General features: G+C 44.0%; 1 protein-coding gene across 7 annotated transcripts in view; it reads right to left on the bottom strand.

The window, feature by feature from the left end:
* Window positions 1–22,518, bottom strand: part of DNAH1 (dynein axonemal heavy chain 1) — a 172,243-nt gene that overhangs the window by 132,299 nt on the left and 17,426 nt on the right. For 4 of the 7 annotated variants that reach the window (XR_005601199.1, XM_039546876.1, XM_039546882.1 and 1 more), the window contains exons 1-3: window positions 20,421–20,594; window positions 3,796–4,056; window positions 2,552–2,624 (exon numbers count right to left, since the gene is read on the bottom strand). Coding sequence is in view for 6 of the 7 variants with exons in the window: in XM_039546876.1 (XP_039402810.1) it covers window positions 2,552–2,624; window positions 3,796–4,011 (289 nt within the window). In the remaining variant the exon portion in view is untranslated. Of the gene's footprint in view, window positions 1–2,551; window positions 2,625–3,795; window positions 4,057–18,229; window positions 18,350–20,420; window positions 20,595–22,518 lie in introns of those variants that run through there. The other 3 variants (XM_039546880.1, XM_039546878.1, XM_039546877.1) reach the window with 2 other exon arrangements.

Genomic DNA, 22,518 nt, shown 5'->3' with positions numbered 1-22,518 from the left:
AACCGTACTACACGAGTGAGTGGAGGAGTCAAGTAGACCCTGAGTCAGGTTGTCCTGATGAGTGGAAGCCAACCTTGTTTTCTCCCTAGCTTTCTTTCTTTGTGTGCTTATACATGTTATTGTGTTTATATAATACCAAAACAACACTATGGGCTCAGTGACAGCAATAATGGGCATTAAGAATTACTTAATAATTAAGAATCCGAAGAAGTTACTATAAAGTATGTGGATTTCAGATAGGGCTTTAGACTGGGACTCAGGAGACCTGGGCAAAACCCTTAATCTACCCAGTACTTCAGCTCTCTGTTGGTAGAGTGGAGAAGATACTTTCCTACAGGGTTATCGTGAAGGTAAGATTCATTAATAACTGAGTTGCTCAGATACTATGGTGATGAGAGGCATATAAATCTAGACTGAGAGCAAGTCAGATAACCAGTACATTCTGAAGGGCTTACTCATGTTTTATTCAGGCAAACCTCAAAAGGAGTCAGTCATTCAGTTCTCACTCAGGCAAAATTTCCATTCGCTTCAACAGGAGTTTGTCTGATTAAGGCCTGAATACAAACTGACTAGCAATCTCAGGACTTTGGCCTATTGTCTTCAGTGGGAAGTGTGCTCTAGCAACAAGTAAAGATCTCCAAGGCTTTGGCCCAAAGAAAATCATCATCTTAGATAACCTATAAATAAAACATAAATGTTTAGATGACTAAGTATACATCATTAGCTGCAAATAAAAGAATTGCAAGAAGCTGGGAATTTGATGTGTTACCTGAAATAAATAATTGGCTGCAAGATGTAAAGAGCATCATCTCCTTAGAGAGAGCCTAACACAGAGCTAAAAATAAGATAAAGGACTTTGAGGGAGAGTGGGCTCTTTTCATCTCTTACTTGAGAAACTTTCATACTGGTCAAAGAGAAACTTTGGATTTGGGGCCTTAAATTGGACACCTGGATGTGATTAAGGTTGTTAATGACTTTGGACCCAATGACTTTGGACTGCAACTTGCTCTGTGTACTTCGATCTTGGTGCCCATATAGAGCCCTACAGACATTAAAACAATTATGCAGAGCAGTTTGCAGGATCGGGGCCTTTGAAACCAATTCTGTGAGGCACTGAGCACCTGCAGCTTTCACTGAAAGCAAAAATGCTGATGTCAATAATATTTCAGGATCAGAATCCTTGTAATACAAAAATACCAATCTAACATTTGCTTTTTCTAAAAACAACATTTAGACTAATGGAGATCAATCCTAAACAGGCTGCTCTGTATATTTCATCTCCCTTTTATTCATATCATTAATCAAATATTGTACAGAATCATGAATTGTCTGTATGATTTTTTTGAAGATTTGCTTTTACTGAAGAGTCAATAAAAGCACAGAGGTTTGAACAGAAGATCTTTAACCCTGCACAAATGTTGATTTGGTTTCTTCACAGAACTGCCCTGGTTTTTATCTACGGTCAGGAAATGCTACTATTCCCATGGTGGCATTCCACTTCATTGAAATCTATGACACTATTCATTGCAGCACTTTGTGCATTATCAGTTATTTATGTCAATACTTAGTGTGTCATCAGCATTTATACTAACAGCCTGATTGTTTCCCCATTAAATAAGTAGCATATCATAAATAAAGATCCGTCTCCACTTGTTAGGGATGAGTCGGTCTTATCAAGATTCACTTGTGGATGAAGTCATTTCCCTTTACTCAGGACAATAAATAGCACATCTAAAGTACAGTAAGGTGGTATATGGCTTCCATCTCTCCCCAGCCTACAATCCAAATAACTAGACTGTGTCCTATGGGTCTGCCAGGCTCTGGGGAAGGGAAAGATCCTTTCCTCTCATAGTCAGTCTCTATGGCCATACTCCAGCCTCCAGGACATGTGCACCATTTGCAAGTCGGAAAGGAGTGGCAGATCCCTTTTCCCAATACACAAAGCTCCACTGCAGAGTGAGTATGGAGCTGGACTCCAGAACATGCAAAAGGGGGGTTGGGGGGCAGATGAGGGGAAGGTGTACATTTCCTGCCTGCACCCCCCTCAGCAGTAATGGACACATTCCACTGCCGTTGGTAACGTCTGTGCCTATGGAGCGGGGGTTGTGCCCCATATTCAAGCATAATGGACCTGTGAAGGACAGAGTGCTCAGAGTGACATTAATCTTGTTATTCTTCTCAGGGGTACCCCATAGGTCTAACTACAAGAGCCGGCTCATAAGATTAGATAGGGACCCAAATGCTCTGTGGACATCACAGGGGCCAGATACACCCTGACAGTTGGTAAATCGCTTTTTGCTCATGAAGGAGATCGTTCTACTGACCTGGGGGTTCACTTCACTCCACCATTCCCAAGTGATTCCATCACCTTGGGATCATCCCCGGCTTTGAGAACAGAATCACAGAAGTATTTCCAATGCTGCTCTAGCCTAAAGTAATCAGCTGAAGCACTAATTTCCCAGCATGCCTACTGCTACCAACATTAACCCTTTAAGGCCCCATTTCCCAGCATGCCTACAGGCAGCGGCATTATTCTTTTCAGTGCATTTACCTTTTGGCGTGTGCTGCTCAAGATCAGCCTGTCTCAGTAAATCCTTGTACACACTGGGACCAGCGCACACATCCTGCAAATCCAGCACATAAGAATATCACCAGGGTGAGTCAGAGGTAAGAGAGAGGGGCCACAGAAAGCAGGGGCGGCTCCAGGCACCAGCGCAGCAAGCGCATGCCTGGGGCAGCAAGCCGCGGGGGGCGGGCTGCCGATCACTGTGAGGGCAGCAGTCAGGCAGCCTTCGGCGGCTTTTCTGCGGGAGGTCTGCTGGTCCCGCAGTTTCGGCGGCAAAAGGGATGAAGGCACGGGACCGGCATATCACCCGCAGAACCGCTACTGAATCCGCGTGACTGGCGGACCTCCCGCAGAAACGCCACCAAAGCCTGCCTGAAAGTAACCGAAAGAGAGGGTAGTAAGGGGATTCATAGAGTGTCATACAGGGAGAGGAAGAAAGAACCTTCAGTGAGGGCTTGAAGGTGCCACAAGTACTCCTGTTCTTTTTGCGGATACAGACTAACACAGCTGCTACTCTGAAACAGAGTTAGAGAGGACATGTTGAAACAGAGTGCCATGGATAAAGGCTGTAAGAGGCAAAGGGAGTATCTCCAGAAAGGGATAGGGCACATAGCACCACAAACACAGAGGCAGGGGATTGCTAAGAGAATGCAGCCTGAAATCAACCAGAGATCTCTAGAGAGAGGGCTAAAGAACAAGGAAGCCAGTTGGGCTATGCTTATTTCACCAACTGAAGATCCATCCTCATACATTTACTAGCGCATGGAGTTCTGTGCCACAATAACTTGATAATACACATAACACTGTAACTGCATTGAGGGCAAGGCCCCCCAGTAATTCAAGGAAATCATGATTTGTGACAGACAAAGCATTGCTGCTTTACCCTGGAAAACTCAAATCCTATGAGGGCTCTGACCTAGGAAACAGCTGCAGAATGGGAGACAGGATGCAGGGTCTGGCATTGTTGCCTGCTCCCTGACTTGCTCTGAACAGATTGGGTGAAGAGATGGACCAAAGGAGGAGCAGAGGGGAAAATTACGGGCAAGAGAAAAGAGGACAAGAAAGCCAAGGAGTTCTGTGATTGGTAGGTGTCATTCTAAGCTGCCGTCCTATTTTCTGCATGAGAAAGCCTTGCAGATTATCTGCTTTTCACATGGATCCTTACATCTAGGATGATCTGTGGATCTCCAATAGAAAAGATGAAGAAAGAGGAGGCTCTTTGCACTTACCCCCAAGAAAGCTGTGGCTCCTGGATAGAGCACATCAGAGTAAAATCCCTTTTGTTTAATCATTGGGTATTTCCTGTTGGTCCCCCTGTAGATGCTTTCTACTGGGCTTGAGCTGGCTCCTGGGCTGGGGTCCAAGACCTGAGCCTGGTTGTTGGAATGAGGCGAATAGGGGCTCCTCCCCAGCGAGTTTGTCAATTCTTTCTTTGACTTATCCATCTTCTCCACCAGTCAGAGGAAAGGTGCTGTGAAGCGATCTTGGGCCTTATGGAAAGAAAACCAATTGATACTGTTAGCACTGTGTCTCCACCGCTTGTAAAATACCTCTCAGCGGTTTTTTACATTGCTGGTTCACTAAGCAGACGAGTGGTAACAAGATGCACTTGACCGCCTGCCAAGACTGATCCCACACTTTACTTTTATGGCCTGGTGGCCATCTGTCTCACCCAGGTGATTGGATGGCTCACTAACCCTGGGCAAAAGGGTTCATTATTCCACACAGGTTTTGGAGGAGAAAACTCAACAGCCAATGTTTGAAAAGCTGCTTTTCTGAAACAGCAGGGACTTCCCAGCATCTAAGAGACTGCCAGCAGAACTGGAGCAACCCAGGCCCACACTGAAACTATCACATAAACCCCTATGAGCTATAGGCCCCTATCAGGTATGTAGGAGCTTTACCAAATCCCTTAAAGGTAACAGTCCTCTCCATATGTAACTTGATTCTAGTAAACTTAAACCCAGATAGTCCCAGGTGTAAGTTCTGACTCAGTCTCAGACAATTAAAGCAGAGGTGTCTAAGCGAGGCCTGTTGAATATTAAAATATAGCCAGAAGCTCCCCGCTCCCTTTTACTGCAGGGGATTTCTTTTCTTTTATTTTTTTTGCTGGTGATCTCAACTCACAATTTCTATTCCTCCATCGGGGAGAGACAAGTACAGGCAGATATTACTGATGTGTGCATTTATTTTTGATACAAAAAATCTTTACATAACTGCAGATGCTAATGAAGTGCAGCCTTCAGACTCGTGGCAAGATGCTAATGTAAAACCAAGGGCTGTGATATTCAGCCCTGAAGTAAGGGCTTGTCTAAATACAAAAATGTTACTGCTCTAACTAAACTGGACTAGTCAAAGCAGTACAGCTCCCCTAGTGTTGATGCAGTTATACAGCTATAAATATGTTTATCCTGTTATAGCTTATTACCATAAATGTATGGGAATTCTACATCATAATGCCTCTGAAGGCTATTTCTGGGGTGGTGCAGCTTAGTGCACCAGTCCTTGCTCACAGCTGGGCCTAAAGTCTAGCACAGGGCTGGGCAAACTTTTTGACCCGAGGGCCACAGAAATTGTATGGCGGGCCATGAATGCTCACAAAATTAGAGTTGGGGTGTGGGAGGGGGCGAGGGCTCTGGTTGGGGGTGCGGGCTCTGGGGTGGGGCCAGAAATGAGTATTTCAGGGGGTGAGAGGGGGCTCTGGGCTGGGGATCAGGATGCGGGAAGGGATGCAGGATCCGGCTGGGGATGCGGGCTCTGGGGTGGGGCTGGGGATGAGAGGTTTGGAGTGCAGGAGGGTGCTCTGGGCTGGGATTAAGGGGTTTGGATGGGGGATCAGGGCTGGGGCGTGAGAAGAGGCTCAGGGGTGCAGGCTCTGAGCGGCACTTACCTCAAGCAGCTCCTGGAAGCAGGGCATGTCCATTCTCCGGCTCTTACACAGAGGCGCAGCCAGGCAGCTCTGCACGCTGCCCCATCTGCAGGCACCAGCCCTGCAGGTCCCATTGGAGCGCTGGAGGGAGCCATTGGAGTGCCTAGGAGCCGGAGTGGGGCCATGCCGCAGCTTCCGGGACCCACATGGCACAGCCCCTGACCCTGCGTCCCAGCTGGAGCTCCAGAGCAGGGCAAGCCCCAGATCCTGTTCCCCAGCGGGAGCTCGTGGGCCAGCTTAAAACAGCTCACAGGCCGGATCCGACCCACAGGCCATAGTTTGCCCACCCCATGTCTAGTTGTAAGTGAAGAATAGCCCATATTCTTCCCATGGGTTTGTTTAGTCTGGAGAAGAGAAGATGGAGGGGGGACATGATAACAGTACATAAAAAGTTGTTACAAGGAGGAGGGAGAAAAATTGTTATTTAACTTCTGAGGATAGGACGAGAAGCAATGGGCTTAAATTGCAGCAAGGGCAATTTAGTTTGGATATTAGGAAAAACTTCCTAACTGTCAGGGTGGTTAAGCACTGGAATAAATTGCCTATGGAGGTTGTAGAATCTCCGTCATTGGAGATTTTTAAAAGCAGGTTAGACAAACACCTGTCAAGGATGGTCTAGATAATATTTAGTTCTGCGAGTGCAGGGGACTGGACTAGATGACTTCTCAAGATCCATTCCAGTCCTATGATTCTGTGATTCTATGATTTACAGAGATGTCTGTTCTGCATCCCAGGAAAGACCTATAGTTCTGTCTGGTTTAATCCTGGGGGATAAAACGTTTGCCCAACAATCTTCTGGTTGAGTTTTCCGAGTTGCCACAGTGGATCTTCATTAAAAAGGTCTTGTCAAGGCTTATAGTCTAAAACTAGTGCTGTTGCTGTTTTGGGTTTCTCTGTCACTCAGAGGTGACAACACATATACATTTGCCTACTGAGACCCTCTGCTCTGTTCTTGAATGCAGGTAGTGAAGTGAAATTTACAAAACATCCTATCTGCTCTGTTCAGAGAGTATGAATTTTGTAAATTTCAACTAGCTGCCTGCCTACAAGAATGAATCAGGCACACACAGAAAGGAAAGCATTACATACACACCTAAGATAGCAGGGAATAACTGCACACAGGTTTGTTACTGTAGTGTTCAAATCAGTGAACAATTTTAAGTGATTTTTTTTTTAAAAATCAACCAATAAATTAAGATTACCATGATGTGAGTAAATGAGTGAAGTGGGGAGACTTTGGAGGGAGGATCAATAACACCCTAACCCAGAAAACCCAAATACTTTCTCATCCCAACCTCTCTTTTGTTTGGCATCTGGGAGCTCATACCCTGAAGGATGAATTTTCCATGGAGGATTTTTTTTATTAGTTATTTTATGCTCTGGCCATATCTATTTTAGCAGCACAACAGGGTTGATTGGTATCAGCTGAGATCCAAGAACTCCTGATGAATTACTGCTGGACTCTTTTATGCCTGGTGCACCAATACTGCAGAACAAGAGTAATGCAAAATTACCCTGCTGAGGCTTTCTTGAGATGACAGCTCTGTGGTCTGCAGGAAGGCTAGGTGGCACAGCAAGTTACCACACTAGTCTTTCACCTCTGAAAACCTGAGTTCAAAGCCTGTATAATGCAAAAGTGAGCGTGGAAGTCTCATCCTAGACTATGTTAGTGAACATCACAACCTCTTCCTCCCAACACACACATTAGCATGATTGGCAGTTTCTGCACAGGACTGAAACTGAATAAGCTGCTGCAGGTCAGGGCTGAGTTCCAGTGACAGCTGTGTGGAGGAAGTGTGTACCACACCTACCCACAGTGGGCCTGATTCTCCACTGCTTTACACCTTGTGTAGTCATTTACACCTCCAGAATGTCCTTTATGATCACTAAATTTATTCACCAATTAAAATAAACCCCCATTCAGCATCCTGTTCAAAAAGATCCATCTGCCAGGCCCTCACAGATACACAAGAGAAGATGATAATGTATATGCCTGGCTAATGTAACATTGACACACTGTCCAAAATCAGATCTTGAAAAATTTTTCAGCCACCTACTGGACAAAGAATTAAAATGATTAGCCTGAGTTTGATACAGGTAATAGAGAATGGGTGCAAGAGGAAATCCCAGTCCCCTGCAACTCAAGCTGCTGGAGGTGCTTGGGATTTATACCAGAGTGCTCTTCTTCAGGGCCGCTCCAGCGTTTTTGCCGCCACAAGCGGCGAAAAAAAAAACCGCGATTGGCGACACTTCGGCAGCAGCTCTACTGCTGCCACTTCATTGTTCTGCGGCAATTCGGCGGCAGGTCCTTCCCTCCGAGAGGGACTGAGGGACTCGACACCAAAGAGCCAGACATGTCACCCCTTTCTGTTGGCCACCCCAAGCACCTGCTTGCTGCGCTGGTGCCTGGAGCTAGCCCTGCTCTTCCTGGATCCTGCTTGGGGGTTCCATATTTCATATCAGCCTCTAGCTAGTAGACAAGGGAAGAAGGAGAACCTGGGGAACTACAGACTGGTCAGCCTCACCTCAGTCCCTGGAAGCAGGCCCTCAAGGAAATCATTTTGAAGCACTTGGAGGAGAGGAAGATGATCAGGAACAGTCAACATGGATTTATGAAGGGCAAGTCATGCCTGACCAACCTGATTGCCTTCTATGATGAGATAACTAGCTCTGTGGATATGGGGAAAGCGGTGGATGTGACATATCTTGACTTTAGCAAAGCTTTTGATACAGTCTCCCACAGTATTCTTGTCAGCAAGTTAAAGAAGTATGGATTGGATGAGTGGATTATAAGGTGGATAGAAAGCTGGCTAGATTGTTGGGCTCAATGGGTAATGATCAACGACTCGATGTCTAGTTGGTAGCCGGTATCAAGCGGAGTGCCTCAGGGGTTGGTCCTAGGGCTGGTTTTGTTCAACATCTTTATTAATGATCTGGATGATGGGATGGATTGCACCCTCAGCAAGTTCACAGATGACACTATGCTGTGGGGAGAGGTAGATATGCTGGAGGGTAAGGATAGGGTCCAGAGTGACCTAGACAAATTGGAGGATTGGGCCAAAAAAATCTGATGAGATTCAGCAAGGACAAGTGCAGAGTCCTGCACTTAGGACGGAAGAATCCCATGAACCACTACAGGCTGGGGACCGACCGACTAAGCAGCAGTTCTGCAGAAAAGGACCTAGGGGTTACAGTGGATGAGAAGCTGAATATGAGTCAACAGTGTGCCCTTGTTGCCAAGAAGGCTAGCGGCATATTAGGCTGCATTGGTAGGAGCATTGCCAGCAGATGGAGGGAAATGATTATTCCCTTCTATTCGGCACTGGTGAGGCTACATCTGGTGTATTGCATCCAGTTTTGGGCCCCCAACTACAGAAAGGATATGGACTAATTGGAGAGAGTCCAGCGGAGGGCAACGAAAATGATCAGGCGGCTGGGGCACATGACTTACGAGGAGAGGCTGAGGGACTGGGTTTGTTTAGTCTGCGGAAGAGAATCATAGAATATCAGAGTTGGAAGGGACATCAGGAGGTCATCTAGTCCAACCCCCTGCTCAAAGCAGGACCAATTCCCAACTAAATCATCCCAGACAGGGCTTTGTCAAGCCTGACCTTAAAAACCTCTATGGAAGGAGATTCCATCACCTCCCTAGGTAACCCATTCCAGTGCTTCACCACTCGCCAAGTAAAAAAGTTTTTCCTAATATCCAACCTAAACCTCCCTCATTGCAACTTGAGACCATTGCTCCTTGTTCTGTCATCTGCTACCACTGAGAAGAGTCTAGATCCAGCCTCTTTGGAACCCCCTTTCAGGTAGTTGAAAGCAGCTATCAAATCCCCCCTCATTCTTCTCTTCTGCAGACTAAATAATCCCAGTTCCCTCAGCCTCTCCTCATAAGTCATGTGCTCCAGCCCCCTAATCATTTTTGTTGCCCTCCGCTGGACTCTTTCCAGTTTTTCCACATCCTTCTTGTAGTATGGGGCCCAAAACTGGACACATTACTCCAGATGAGGCCTCACCAATGTTGAATAGAGGGGAATAAGAACATAAGAACATAAGAAAGGCCGTACCGGGTCAGACCAAAGGTCCATCTAGCCCAGTATCTGTCTACCGACAGTGGCCAATGCCAGGTGCCCCTGAGGGAGTGAACCTAACAGGCAATGATCAAATGATGTCTCTCCTGCCATCCATCTCCATCCTCTGACGAACAGAGGCTAGGGACACCATTCTTACCCATCCTGGCTAATAGCCATTTATGGACTTAGCCACCATGAATTTATCCAGTCCCCTTTTAAACATTGTTATAGTCCTAGCCTTCACAACCTCCTCAGGTAAGGAGTTCCACAAGTTGACTGTGAAGAAGAACTTCCTTTTATTTGTTTTAAACCTGCTGCCTATTAATTTCATTTGGTGACCCCTAGTTCTTGTATTATGGGAATAAGTAAATAACTTTTCCTTATCCACTTTCTCAACATCACTCATGATTTTATATACCTCTATCATGTCCCCCCTTAGTCTTCTCTTTTCCAAACTGAAGAGTCCTAGCCTCTTTAATCTTTCCTCATATGGGACCTTCTCTAAACCCCTAATCATTTTAGTTGCTCTTTTCTGAACCTTTTCTAGTGCTAGAATATCTTTTTTGAGGTGAGGAGACCACATCTATACCATGGATTTATATAAGGGCAATAATATATTCTCAGTCTTATTCTCTATCCCCTTTTTAATGATTCCTAACATCCTGTTTGCTTTTTGAGACATCTTCAGAGAACTATCCACGATAACTCCAAGATCTTTTTCCTGACTCCCCATCATGTTGTATGTATAGTTTACATTTATCCACATTAAATTTCATTTGCCATTTTGTTGCCCAATCACTTAGTTTTGTGAGATCTTTTGAAGTTCTTCACAATCTGCTTTGGTCTTAACTATCTTGAGTAGTTTAGTATCATCTGCAAACTTTGCCACCTCACTGTTTACCCTTTCTCCAGATCATTTATGAATAAATTGAATAGGATTGGTCTGAGGACTGACCCAACACCACTAGTACCCCTCTCCATTCTGAGAATTTACCATTAATTCCTACCCTTTGTTCCCTGTCCTTAACCAGTTCTCAATCCATGAAAGGACCTTTCCTTTTATCCCATGACAGCTTAATTTACGTAAGAGCCTTTGGTGAGGGACCTTGTCAAAGGCTTTCTGGAAATCTAAGTACACTATGTACAACGGATCCCCCTTGTCCACATGTTTGTTGACCCCTTCAAAGAACTCTAATAGATTAGTAAGACACGATTTCCCTTTACAGAAACCATGTTGACTATTGCTCAAGAGTTTATGTTTTTCTATGTGTCTGACAATTTTATTCTTTACTATTGTTTCAACTAATTTGGATCACCCTAGAGCCCTTTTTAAATATTGGCGTTACATTAGCTAACTTCCAGTCATTGGGTACCGAAGCCGATTTAAAGGACAGGTTACAAACCTTAGTTAATAGTTCCACAACTTCACATTTGAGTTCTTTCAGAACTCTTGGGTGAATGCCATCTGGAATGATCACGTCCCTCGATCTGCTGGCAATGCACCTACTTATACAGCCCAAAATGCCATTAGCCTTCTTGGCAACAAGGGCACACTGTTGACTCATATCCAGCTTCTCATCCACTGTAACCCCTAGGTCCTTTTCTGCAGAACTGCTGCCTAGCCATTCGGTCCCTAGTCCGTAACAGTGAATGGGATTCTTTTGTCCTAAGTGCAGGACTCTGCACTTGTCCTTGTTAAACCTCATCAAATTTCTTTTGGCCCAGTCCTCTAATTTGTTTAGGTCCCTCTGTATCCTATCCCTACCTCCAGTGTATCTACCACTCCTTCAAGTTTAGTGTCATCTGCAAACTTACTGAGAGTGCAGTCCATGCCATCCTCCAGATCATTAATGAAGATATTGAACAAAACTGGCCCCAGGACCAACCCTTGGGGCACTCCGCTTGAAACCAGCTGCCAACTAGACATGGAGCCGTTGATCACTACCCATTGAGCCCGACGATCTAGCCAGCTTTCTATCCACCTTATAGTCCATTCATTCAGCCCATACTTCTTTAACTTGCTGGCAAGAATACTGTGGGAGACCATATCAAAAGCTTTGCTAAAGTCAAGGAATAACTCATCCACTGCTTTCCCCTCATCCACAGACCCAGTTATCTCCTCATAGAAGGCAATTAGGTTACTCAGGCATGACTTGCCCTTGGTGAATCCATGCTGACTGTTCCTGATCACTTTCCCCTCCTCTAAGTGCTTCAGAATTGATTCCTTGAGGACCTGCTCCATGATTTTTCCAGGGACTGAGGTGAGGCTGACTGGCCTGTAGTTCCCCAGATCCTCCTCCTTCCCTTTTTTAAAGATGGGTACTACATTAGCCTTTTTCCAGTCATCCGGGACCTCCCCCGTTCGCCATGAGTTTTCAAAGATAATGGCCAATGGCTCTGCAATCACATTCGCCAACTCCTTTAGCACCCTTGGATGCAGCGCATCCGGCCCCATGGACTTGTGCTCATCCAGTTTTTCTAAATAGTCCGGAACCACTTCTTTCTCTACAGAGGGCTTGTCACCTTCTCCCCATACTGTGCTACCCAGTGCAGCAGTCTGGGAGCTGACCTTGTTTGTGAAGACAGAGGCAAAAAAAAAATCATTGAGTACATTAGCTTTTTCCACATCCTCTGTCACTAGGTTGAGTAAGGGGGGGGGGGATTTGATAGCAGCCTTCAGCTACCTGAAGGGGGCGTTCCAAAGAGGATGAAGCTTGGCTGTTCTCAGTGGTAGCAGATGACAGAACAAGGAGCAATGGTATCAAGTTGCAGTGGGGGAGATCTAGGTTGGATATTAGGAAACACTATTTCACTAGGAGGGTGGTGAAGCACTGGAATGGGTTACCTATGGAAGTGGTGCAATCTCCATCCTTATAGGTATTTAAGGCCCGGCTTCACAAAGCTCTGGCTGGGATGATTTGGTTGGTGTTGGTCCTGCTTTGAGCAGGGGTTTGGACTAGATGACCTCCTGAGGTCTCTTGCAACCCTAATATTATATGATTCTGTATACACACACACATACACACACAGATATAGATAGACAGATAGATACATACACACACGCACATATATACCACCCCCCCCACACACACACGCACAGATATATAGATATAGATATATCCACACACACAAAGTTTCCAGGTGTGAAATGATATGTGGCTTTGTTTGGCTGGATGATGAGTAGTGAACTGCTGGAAAGATGTGTTAAAATGCTTATTGTAGTTAAATGGTTCAGGACTTGACAAAGTGTCCATTTGCCAGTGCTGTGTGGGGAAACTTTCCTTGGCAAATGTCTGGGAAGTGTGTGTTATGTGTGTGGAGGCTATATCATCAACTTCTGTATAAGTGTTGCTTTCAGGAGATTTTGTCTGATGAAGTGGGCTGTAGCCCACGAAAGTTTATGCTCAAATAAATTTGTTAGTCTCTAAGGTCCCACAAGTATTCCTGTTCTTTTTGAGAATACAGACTAACATGGCTGCTACTCTGAAACCTGACTTTCAATGAGAATCTTGTGTTTAACTCCCATTTGTGTCTTTGAAAATCTTCTCCTCGAAGAAAAGTTTTCCAGCCCTTGTGGTTCCAAATAAAATCTTTTTCTAAATATTAATTGAGTGTAACTTGCTGAGTCTGCATAGAGCTGGCTTAATTGCCTAAGCTGCAGCAGCTGTAGAATGAAATTAACAAGACTAGGGTCAGTTTCATTGATGACATTCAGAACTCTTTTGGAAGCAAGGAAGTTGTCCAGAATAATGTCAGTTTCACATTGCAGCTGTGTTTGATAGCTGTGAGAAGCAGCAGAGGCAACTCTTGAGGAAGAAGATCCAAAAAGCAGAGGTTGAGGGAGGTAGAGTATACTTTTCGACCCCTTGCTCCTCATTTGCCTCAATTAGGAGGCTGAGAGGTAGAGTATCTGAGAACCTCTTCCATTTATCATATATTTAGCCTTTTTCCAGTCATCCGGGACCTTCTCCGATTGCTATGATTTTTCAAAGATAATGGTCAATGGCTCTGCAATCACATCTGCCAATTCCATTAGCACTCTCAGCTGCATTATATCTGGACCCATTAACTTGTGCATGTCCAGCTTTTCTAAATAGACCTTAACCTGTTCTTTCACCACTGAGGGCTGCTCACCTCCTCCCCATACTGTGTTGCCCAGGACAGCAGTGCGGGAGCTGACCCTGTCTGCAAAGACAGAGGCAAAAAAATAAAGCATTGAGTACTTCAGCTTTTTCCACATCATCTGTCACTAGGTTGCCTCTCCCATTCATTAAGGGTTCCACACTTTCCCTGACCTTTTTCTTGTTAGACTCATAGACTTTAAGGTCAGAAGGGACCATTATGATCATCTAGTCTGACCTCCTGCACAATGCAGGCTACAGAATCTCACCCATCCACTTCTATAACAAACCCCTAACCTATGTCTGAGTTATTGAAGTCCTCAAATTGTGGTTTGAAGACCTCAAGCTACAGAGAATCCTCCAGCAAGTGACCCATGCCCCATGCTGCAGAGGAAGGCGAAAAACCTCCAGGGCCTCTGCCAATCTGCCCTGGAGGAAAATTCCTTCCTGACCCCAAATATGGTGATCAGTTAAACCCTGAGCATGTGGGCAAGACTCACCAGCCAGCATCCAGGAAAGAATTCTCTACAGTAACTCAGATCCCAACCCATCTAACATCCCATCACAGACCACTGGGCATACTTACCTGCTGATAATCAAAGATCAATTGCTAAATTAATTGCCAAAATTAGGCTATCCCATCATACCATCCCCTCCATAAACTTATCAAGCTTAGTCTTAAAGCCAATTATGTCTTTTGCCCCCACTACTCCCCTTGGAAGGCTGTTCCAGAACTTCACTCCTCTAATGGTTAGAAACTTTTGTCTAATTTCAAGTCTAAACTTCCTAGTGTCCAGTTTATATCCATTTGTTCTTGTGTCCACATTGGTACTAAGCTTAAATAATTCCTCTCCCTCCCTGATATTAATCCCTCTGATATATTTATAAAGAGCAATCATATCCCCCCTCAACCTTCTTTTGGTTAGACTAAACAAGCCAAGCTCTTTGAGTCTCCTTTCATAAGACAGGTTTTCAGTTCCTCGGATCATCCTAGTAGCCCATCTCTGAACCTGTTCCAGTTTGAATTCATCCTTCTTAAACATGGGAGACCAGAACTGCACACAGTATTCCAGATGAGGTCTCACCAGTGCCTTATATAACGGTACTAACACCTGCTTATCTTTGCTGGAAATACCTCGCCTGATGCATTCTAAAACTGCATCCGCTTTTTTAATGGCCATATCACATTGGCGGCTCATAGTCATCCTGTGATCAACCAATACTCCGAGGTCCTTCTCCTCTGTTACTTCTAACTGATGTGTCCCGAATTTATAACTAAAATTCTTATTATTAATCTGTAAATGCATGACCTTGCACTTTTCATTATTAAATTTCATCCTATTACTATTATTCCAGTTTACAAGATCATCCAGATCTTCCTGTATGATATCCCGGTCCTTCTCTGTGTTAGCAATACCTCCCAGCTTTGTGTCATCTGCAAACTTTATTAGCACATTCCCGCTTTTTGTGCCAAGGTCAGTAATAAAAAGGTTAAATAAGATTGGTCCCAAAACTGATCCCTGAGGAACTCCACTAGTAACCTCCTTCCAGCCTGACAGTTCACCCTTCAGAACGACCCGTTGTAGTCTCCCCTTTAACCAGTTCCTTATCCACCTTTCAATTTTCATATTGATCCCCATCTTTTCCAATTTAACTAATAATTCCCCATGTGGAACCATGTCAAATGCCTTACTGAAATCGAGGTAAATTAGATCTACTGCATTTCCTTTGTCTAAATAATCTGTTACCTTCTCAAAGAAGGAGATCAGGTTGGTTTGGCACGATCTACCTTTTGTAAAACCATGTTGTAATTTTGTCCCAATTACCATTGACCTCAATGTCCTTAACTACTTTCTCCTTCAAAATTTTTTCCAAGACCTTACATACTACAGATGTCAAACTAACAGGCCTATAGTTACTCGGATCACTTTTTTTCCCTTTCTTAAAAATAGGAACTATGTTAGCAATTCTCCAGTCATACGGTACAACCCCTGAGTTTACCGATTCATTAAAAATTGTTGCTAATGGGCTTGCAATTTCATGTGCCAGTTCCTTTAATATTCTTGGATGAAGATTATCTGGGCCCTCCGATTTTGTCCCATTAAGCTGTTCGAGTTTAGCTTCTACCTCAGATGTGGTAATATCTACCTCCATATCCTCACTCCCATTTGTCATCCTTCCATTATCCCTAAGCTCCTCATTAGCCTTATTAAAGACTGAGGCAAAGTATTTATTTAGATATTGGGCCATGCCTAGATTATCCTTAACCTCCATTCCATCCTCAGTGTTTAGCGGTCCCACTTCTTCTTTCTTTGTTTTCTTCTTATTTCTTCTTGTTGCTAACATACCTGTAGAAACCCTTCTTGTTACCCTTCACATCCCTTGCTAGCTGCAACTCCAGTTGTGTTTTGGCCTTCCTGATTACAACCCTGCATGCTCAAGCAATATTTTTATACTCCTCCCTAGTCATATGACCAAGTTTCCACTCCTTTTAAGCTTCCTTTTTGTGTTTAAGCTCACCTAAGATTTCACTGTTAAGCCAAGCCAGTCGCCTACCATATTTGCTATTCTTTCTGCACATCGAGATGGTTTGTTCCTGTGCCTTCAATAAAGCTTCTTTAAAATAAAGCCAGCTTTCCTGGACTCCTTTTCCCCTCATATAGTCTCCCAGGGGACGTTGCCCATCAGATCCCTATGGGAGTCAAAGTCTACTTTTCTGAAGTCCAGGGTCCGTATTTTGCTACTCTCCTTTCTTCCTTTTCTGAGGACCCTGAACTCAACCATCTCATGGTCACTGCTGCCCAGATTGCCACCCACTTCTACTTCCCCTACCAATTCTCCCGTTTGTAAGCAGCAGGCCAAGAGGAGAATGGCCCCTAGTTGGTTCCTCCATAGTTGCACCAGGAAGTTGTCTCCAATACTCTCCAAAAACTATCTATCTATATATCTATATCTGTGTGTGTGTGTGTGTGTGTGTGTGTATATATATATATATATATATGTATCTGTGTGTGTATGTATATATATATATATCTGTATCTGTGTGTGTATGTATATATATATATATCTGTATCTGTGTGTGTATGTATGTATGTATATATATCTGTATCTACGTATATATGTGTGTCTGTCTGTATATGTATCTATATCTGTGTGTGTATTTATCTATATCTCTGTGTGTATCTATATCTGTGTATCTAATCTATATATCTGTATCTGTGTGTGTGTATCTATATCTATATGTGTGTACATAAATATGTATATATATATGTATCTATATCTCCGTGTGTGTATCTATAGCTATATGTGTGTGTATCTCTGTGTGTGTATATATGTTTGTGTGTATATATATATATATATGTATCTGTGTGTGTGTGTGTATATATATATATATATATATATTATATATAGATACCCTGTATCTATATCTGTATCTATATCTGTGTGTGTATCTATATCTATATCTCTGTGTGTATCTATATCTGTGTGTGTATCTGTGTGCATTTATATATATCTGTGTATGTGTGTGTGTATCTATATATGTGTGTGTGTGTGTGTATATATATATACACACACATACACATATACATATCTATAGCTGTCTGTGTGTGATGTGCGTGTGTATCTATCTATATCTGTATGTATGTGTATATATGTGTGTATATATATCTATATCTATGTGTGTGTGTGTGTATATGTCTATATCTCTGTGTGTACATACATGTGTGTATGTATCTCTCTCTCTGAGTTACATATCTATATCTGTGTATGTGTGTGTTACATATCTATATCTGTGTGTGTATATCTATATCTGTGTGCATGTATATCCATGTGTGTGTATCTATCTATATCTGTGTGTGTGTATATGCATGCATATCTGTATACATGTGCATATGTGTATCTTTCTATATGTGTATGTGTATATATATATGTGTGTGTATTTATCTATATCTGTGTATCTACATATATCTATATCTGTGTGTATATTTATATCCATATATCTATGTGTGTGTGTGTATGTGTGTGTATCTCTCTATATCTCTATCTATACCTGTGTGTGTATCTATCTATATCTGTGTGTATCTATATCTATGTGTGTGTGTGTATAGACATAGATTTGTCTGTGTGTATGTGTGTGTATCTATATCTGTATGTATATATATCTATATCTCTGTGTGTGTATATCTCTGAGTGTATATATATATCTGTATCTGTGTGAGTGTTGTATCTGTCTCTATCTATGTGTGTGTGTGTATCTATATATACGTATGTGCATGTGAGTGTACGTATATCTATATGTGCATGTGTGTGTAGTGATTGAAAATCACTGTCAAGTGATTAAAAAAAATTAATCACGATTAATCACACTATTAAACAATAGAATACAATATACACACAAATATATATATACACTTTCATATATTGATATCTATAAAGTGGTTAAATGGGACTATGAAAAATGAGATCATATTATAATGGAACTGCTGACACAACATTAGCTACAGTGTGTATGGCAGGATAGCAAAACTATAATTACAATTTCTCAGTAAATCCAGTTTTTACATATCCAAGAAGTCAAACTCCCACACATTTTTCTCAGAGTGGTATGAGCTTTTGATCTCTTGACTCCTCTTCGATTCTTTGATCCAAGGTTTCAATCAAACCAAATAAGAAAACCATCATTTAAAAAAAATGAGGTTCAAAAACGCTTCAGTGGTTGTAACAGACAAAGAAAAGTACTTAAAAAAAATCAATCCCAACAACAAAAAGTTAAAAAGGCAAAATCAGAAAGAAAGAGAGATAGGTAGAAAACTAGTATTCATCTTTCTCAAAACAATCTATATATGCATTCCTAATGCCCCAGTCACCAGTTTCTAGATAATAAATACATGGGAATTGTTTCATGCCTTAATATAAGCCATAAAACATGAGTTCAATATAGTGACGAGCAACCTACATATGCCTTTAAACTTCAGTCTACTTGAATCTGGTCGTTTCCAAAAACAGAGTTAAAAATAGTTTCAAGTACTACACATCTGAAGAAGACTTGCATCTGAAGAAGTGGGTATTCACCCACGAAAGCTCATGCTGCAGAACGTCTGTTAGTCTATAAGGTGCCACAGGATTCTTTGTTGCTTTTACAGATCCAGACTAACACGGCTACCCCTCTGATAAGTACTACACAATCCACTATCCCCCTGACAATGATGGTGGTTTTACAATCCCATTTTCCTGTTTTTTTTTTCAAATGTATTTTCCCTCTCTGTTGCTAAAGAAAAGACCCACACAAATGACAAAGGACATTGACTACCCAGGGGAAACAGTGAAACTGACTATAAACAAAGTGTTGCCAAAAAATCACAAAGAAATCAGACAAAGAATAGAGAAAATAGCTGGCTAATTTTCTTTAGTTATACCAGCCTTCGATGTTCCTTGTAACAAAAGCTATTAAAGTGTTCAGACAGTGCCACTGATAATACTATTTTCATTCATAAAGTGCAATCCCTTCACTCCATCGCCTAGATGTTTATGAATACTGCAAAACCAATTAAAATACAATACTAAGTATTAAGGATCTGATCTTTGACTTCAACGAGCATTCGATTGGGCCCTAACACATAATACATGTGACATTGAGAATACAAAAAAAGGGTCAAATTGCCATCATTACCAAAAGGGGAAGGGGGCCTCATGAGGGGGCAGAGATTAGTAAAAACACCCTCCTCTGAAAATGAATGTTTCTAGTGGTGGTTTGAATGTGGAGAGGGATGGACATGTGGGGGGTGGGCAGATAGGAGTCCCCTAGAAGTATCCAGGAATGATGGGGTGCGGGATTCAACTCCCACATCTAGTAGCATCCAGGGGTGGCGTGGTTCTGATTCCTACAGCTAGCAGCATCTGGGTGTGGGCTGGCTCCGAGTCCCACACTTGGCCAAAAAGCAACAAGAAGTTGCGAAAGAATTTCAACCCTTTTCAGCAATGACAAATAATTCACTGACATTTTCAAACTCTGACCCGCTTCCTCCAACCCTAAAGGCCACCTCAGCAACACCTAGGCCCATGAGGTGTGACCATGCAACCCCTATCGTAGGATGCCCCAACTCCTCCTGGGGGCCACAGCGACGACTTGCCAGAAGGCCATGGGCAGCAAAATGGGGCAGACCATGGCTCTCGCCACCTGTAAAGCAGAGCGCGGCCCCACGCAGAGAGCCACCCTCCTGGGCTACCTGGACTAAGGTGGTGCTGTGGGTAGAGTTGCCAACCTTCCAGGATTGTCCCAAAGTCTTCAGGAATTAAAAGATTATGTCATGTGATGAAACCTCCAGGAATACTGCCAATCAAAATTGGCAACCCTAGCTATGGGGCAGGCCAGCGCGTCCCCTTTGAGGGGCATGAGCAGCGCCCTTAGCAATTCCCAGGAAGGGTCTCGTGCCTAGCCCTGGGGTGCCCCTATGGGGGGGCCAGAGCATTGCATGCTGGGACCTCAGCCAGGCCATGTTAGGGTGACCAGATGTCCCGATTTTATAGGGACAGTCCTGATTGTTGGGTCTTTTTCTTACATAGGCTCCTATTACCCCCCCATCCCGATTTTTCACACTTGCTGTCTGGTGACCCTAGGCCCTGTTAAGGCGATGCCCCCCACCCCCCGGCTGAACCATGGGCTGTCCTCCGGGCCTCCCCACGCCCCGACTCTTAGGCCAGCCGGGGGCAGGGCAGAGAGTACGCACCAGCCTGCCCAGCTTCCCCGTCCCGTGCTGTGGAATGGCCTCGTCGTCAAGCATCAGACGCCTGAGTCTGTTGCTAGGGGATAAAACCATACCAGCAGGGAGGGGGTTCAACTCTCCCCACACCCCGCCGGTGAAATATAAACAGCCCTAAATTCAGCGGTTCGTTCCTACAAGCGCTACTTCTGCCCCCATAGGTCAGACTTCCCCCCACCCCCGACTCCCCGTTTGTATGGCGTTTGAACGTGCATTGCGCCGTCCCGCCTTTAGTGAATTTGGTTGCGTCCACGCAGAGCCTGAAGGGGAGGGGGAGTGTGGAAGAGGAGGAGAGTGGGACGGAGCTGTAGGCTAGAACGTCCCATGCCAACCCGGAAGTTGGCCTCTCTTGCCGCAAGGGAGGCTGCTTGGTGGTCCGTGCAGCAGCCTACTGGCCTGGAAGGCAGGGAAGGGTACTCCACAGCCACTGCTTTCATAGCTTCCCCTCAAGGCTACTTCTGGGCCCTCCCTTTGTGGCTGGCACCGAACTGGTACACTGGAGATCTGGGTTCTAGTCCTTGTGCTGGCACAAGGTGACCCTAGGAATGGGGTTAATGCATACCGCCACTGCCTGGTTTCTCTTGTTAGACTGTAAGCAAGGTGAGGCGGGGGCTGTCTCTCAATAGGAGTTTGTGTAGTGCCTAGCACAAGGGGGGCTTGCTTATACTGGAGCCTCTGGGAGCTACTGTAACACAAGTAATGAAGAAAAGCTGTTATTGATTCAGGTCACATTATTGCCCATCCTGTGCCTCAGGCCAGTGCTATTTTGAGGGTAGGGGAGAATCTACGCTAGGTTGCAGAGCAGGGAGGGGAAGAAATCTTTAAATAAGCAAACACTAGATGACTTTCTGAAAACTATGCTCTTGCTCAGCCATAAATTACGGGGTTTGATGCAGGAATTGCTGGGTGAAATTTTCTAACCTGTGTTATGGTTGCTCTAGATAATCATAATGGCTCCTTCTGGGCTTAAAATCTAGGACGGAAGAAACACCCTGGAGGCAGGTTGATTTAAAAAAAAGGGGGGGGGCTGCTTGAACTTGATGAAGGGATTTGGAAATTTAGTATAAAGCTCACTGAAATGGAGTCATGAACAAAGAGCAGCTGAAGCAGCAAAGGTGTGTGATTGATTAATTGATCTCAGGGTTGTGCCCTTTATTGCACAGAATCCCTCTCCTCCTTCAATTTATATTACCTCTGTAATAGGTTCATCTCTGCAATACAATTGTGTAGGCTTTAAACAGGTATAAATTTTACAAGTGTAATGCACGGAACATGCATGGGGGGAGGGATAGCTCAATGGTTTAAGCATCGGCCTGCTAAACGCAGGGTTGTGAGAATTCTTAAGGGGGGCCACTTAGGGATCTGGGGCAAAATCAGTACTTGGCCCTGCTAGTGAAGGCAGGGGGCTGGACTCAATGACCTTTCAGGGTCCCTTCCAGTTCTATAAGGTATCTCTCTCTCCCTCTCTCTCTATATATATGCACCATCCATTATAATTTATGCTGTAGTAGCGTTCAAAGGCTCCAAGGAGGATCAGAGCCCCCGTGTGCTAGGAGCTGTACCCACTCACAGAAAGATGTGGCTACTTCCCCAAAGAACTTGCACTCTAAAATGGGCAGAAAGTGATAACCCATGTAAATGAATTATTAGGATGAAATTGCTACCAGTTTTGTTCATTCCATGGATTTTTGGAGTGGGGGGGGCAGATAGAAGGGAAATAGGATAAAAAATGGGAGAAGGGAAGGGAATGATGGAAGAGTAGAGAGGAACATGCAGGAAGAAAGATGAGGTTAGATCAAAGTGCATAGCATAGAAGAGATGATGTGTGGATGACTGGAGGCAGAAGGTCTGAATGTTGCTCCTGGTGCTAGAGCCTTCCACTATACTGTAGCAGAAATGCCTTCACCCCTACACACCCCTGTTAGTTTTGGCCACCTGGGCAGTTGATGCTGCTGGCATGTGCAACTTGCTACCATGCAATTCAGCTGCTTAGAGACTTGTACCTGGAATTTAAGTGACAGGTGCCATAATACACAGCTGCAGCAATGGCTAGAAGGAGTGCTAT

The sequence above is a fragment of the Mauremys reevesii genome, linkage group 7, assembly GCF_016161935.1.
Source record: "Mauremys reevesii isolate NIE-2019 linkage group 7, ASM1616193v1, whole genome shotgun sequence".
Taxonomy (NCBI): domain Eukaryota; kingdom Metazoa; phylum Chordata; order Testudines; family Geoemydidae; genus Mauremys; species Mauremys reevesii.
This window is presented reverse-complemented; position numbering and strand designations above follow the sequence as displayed.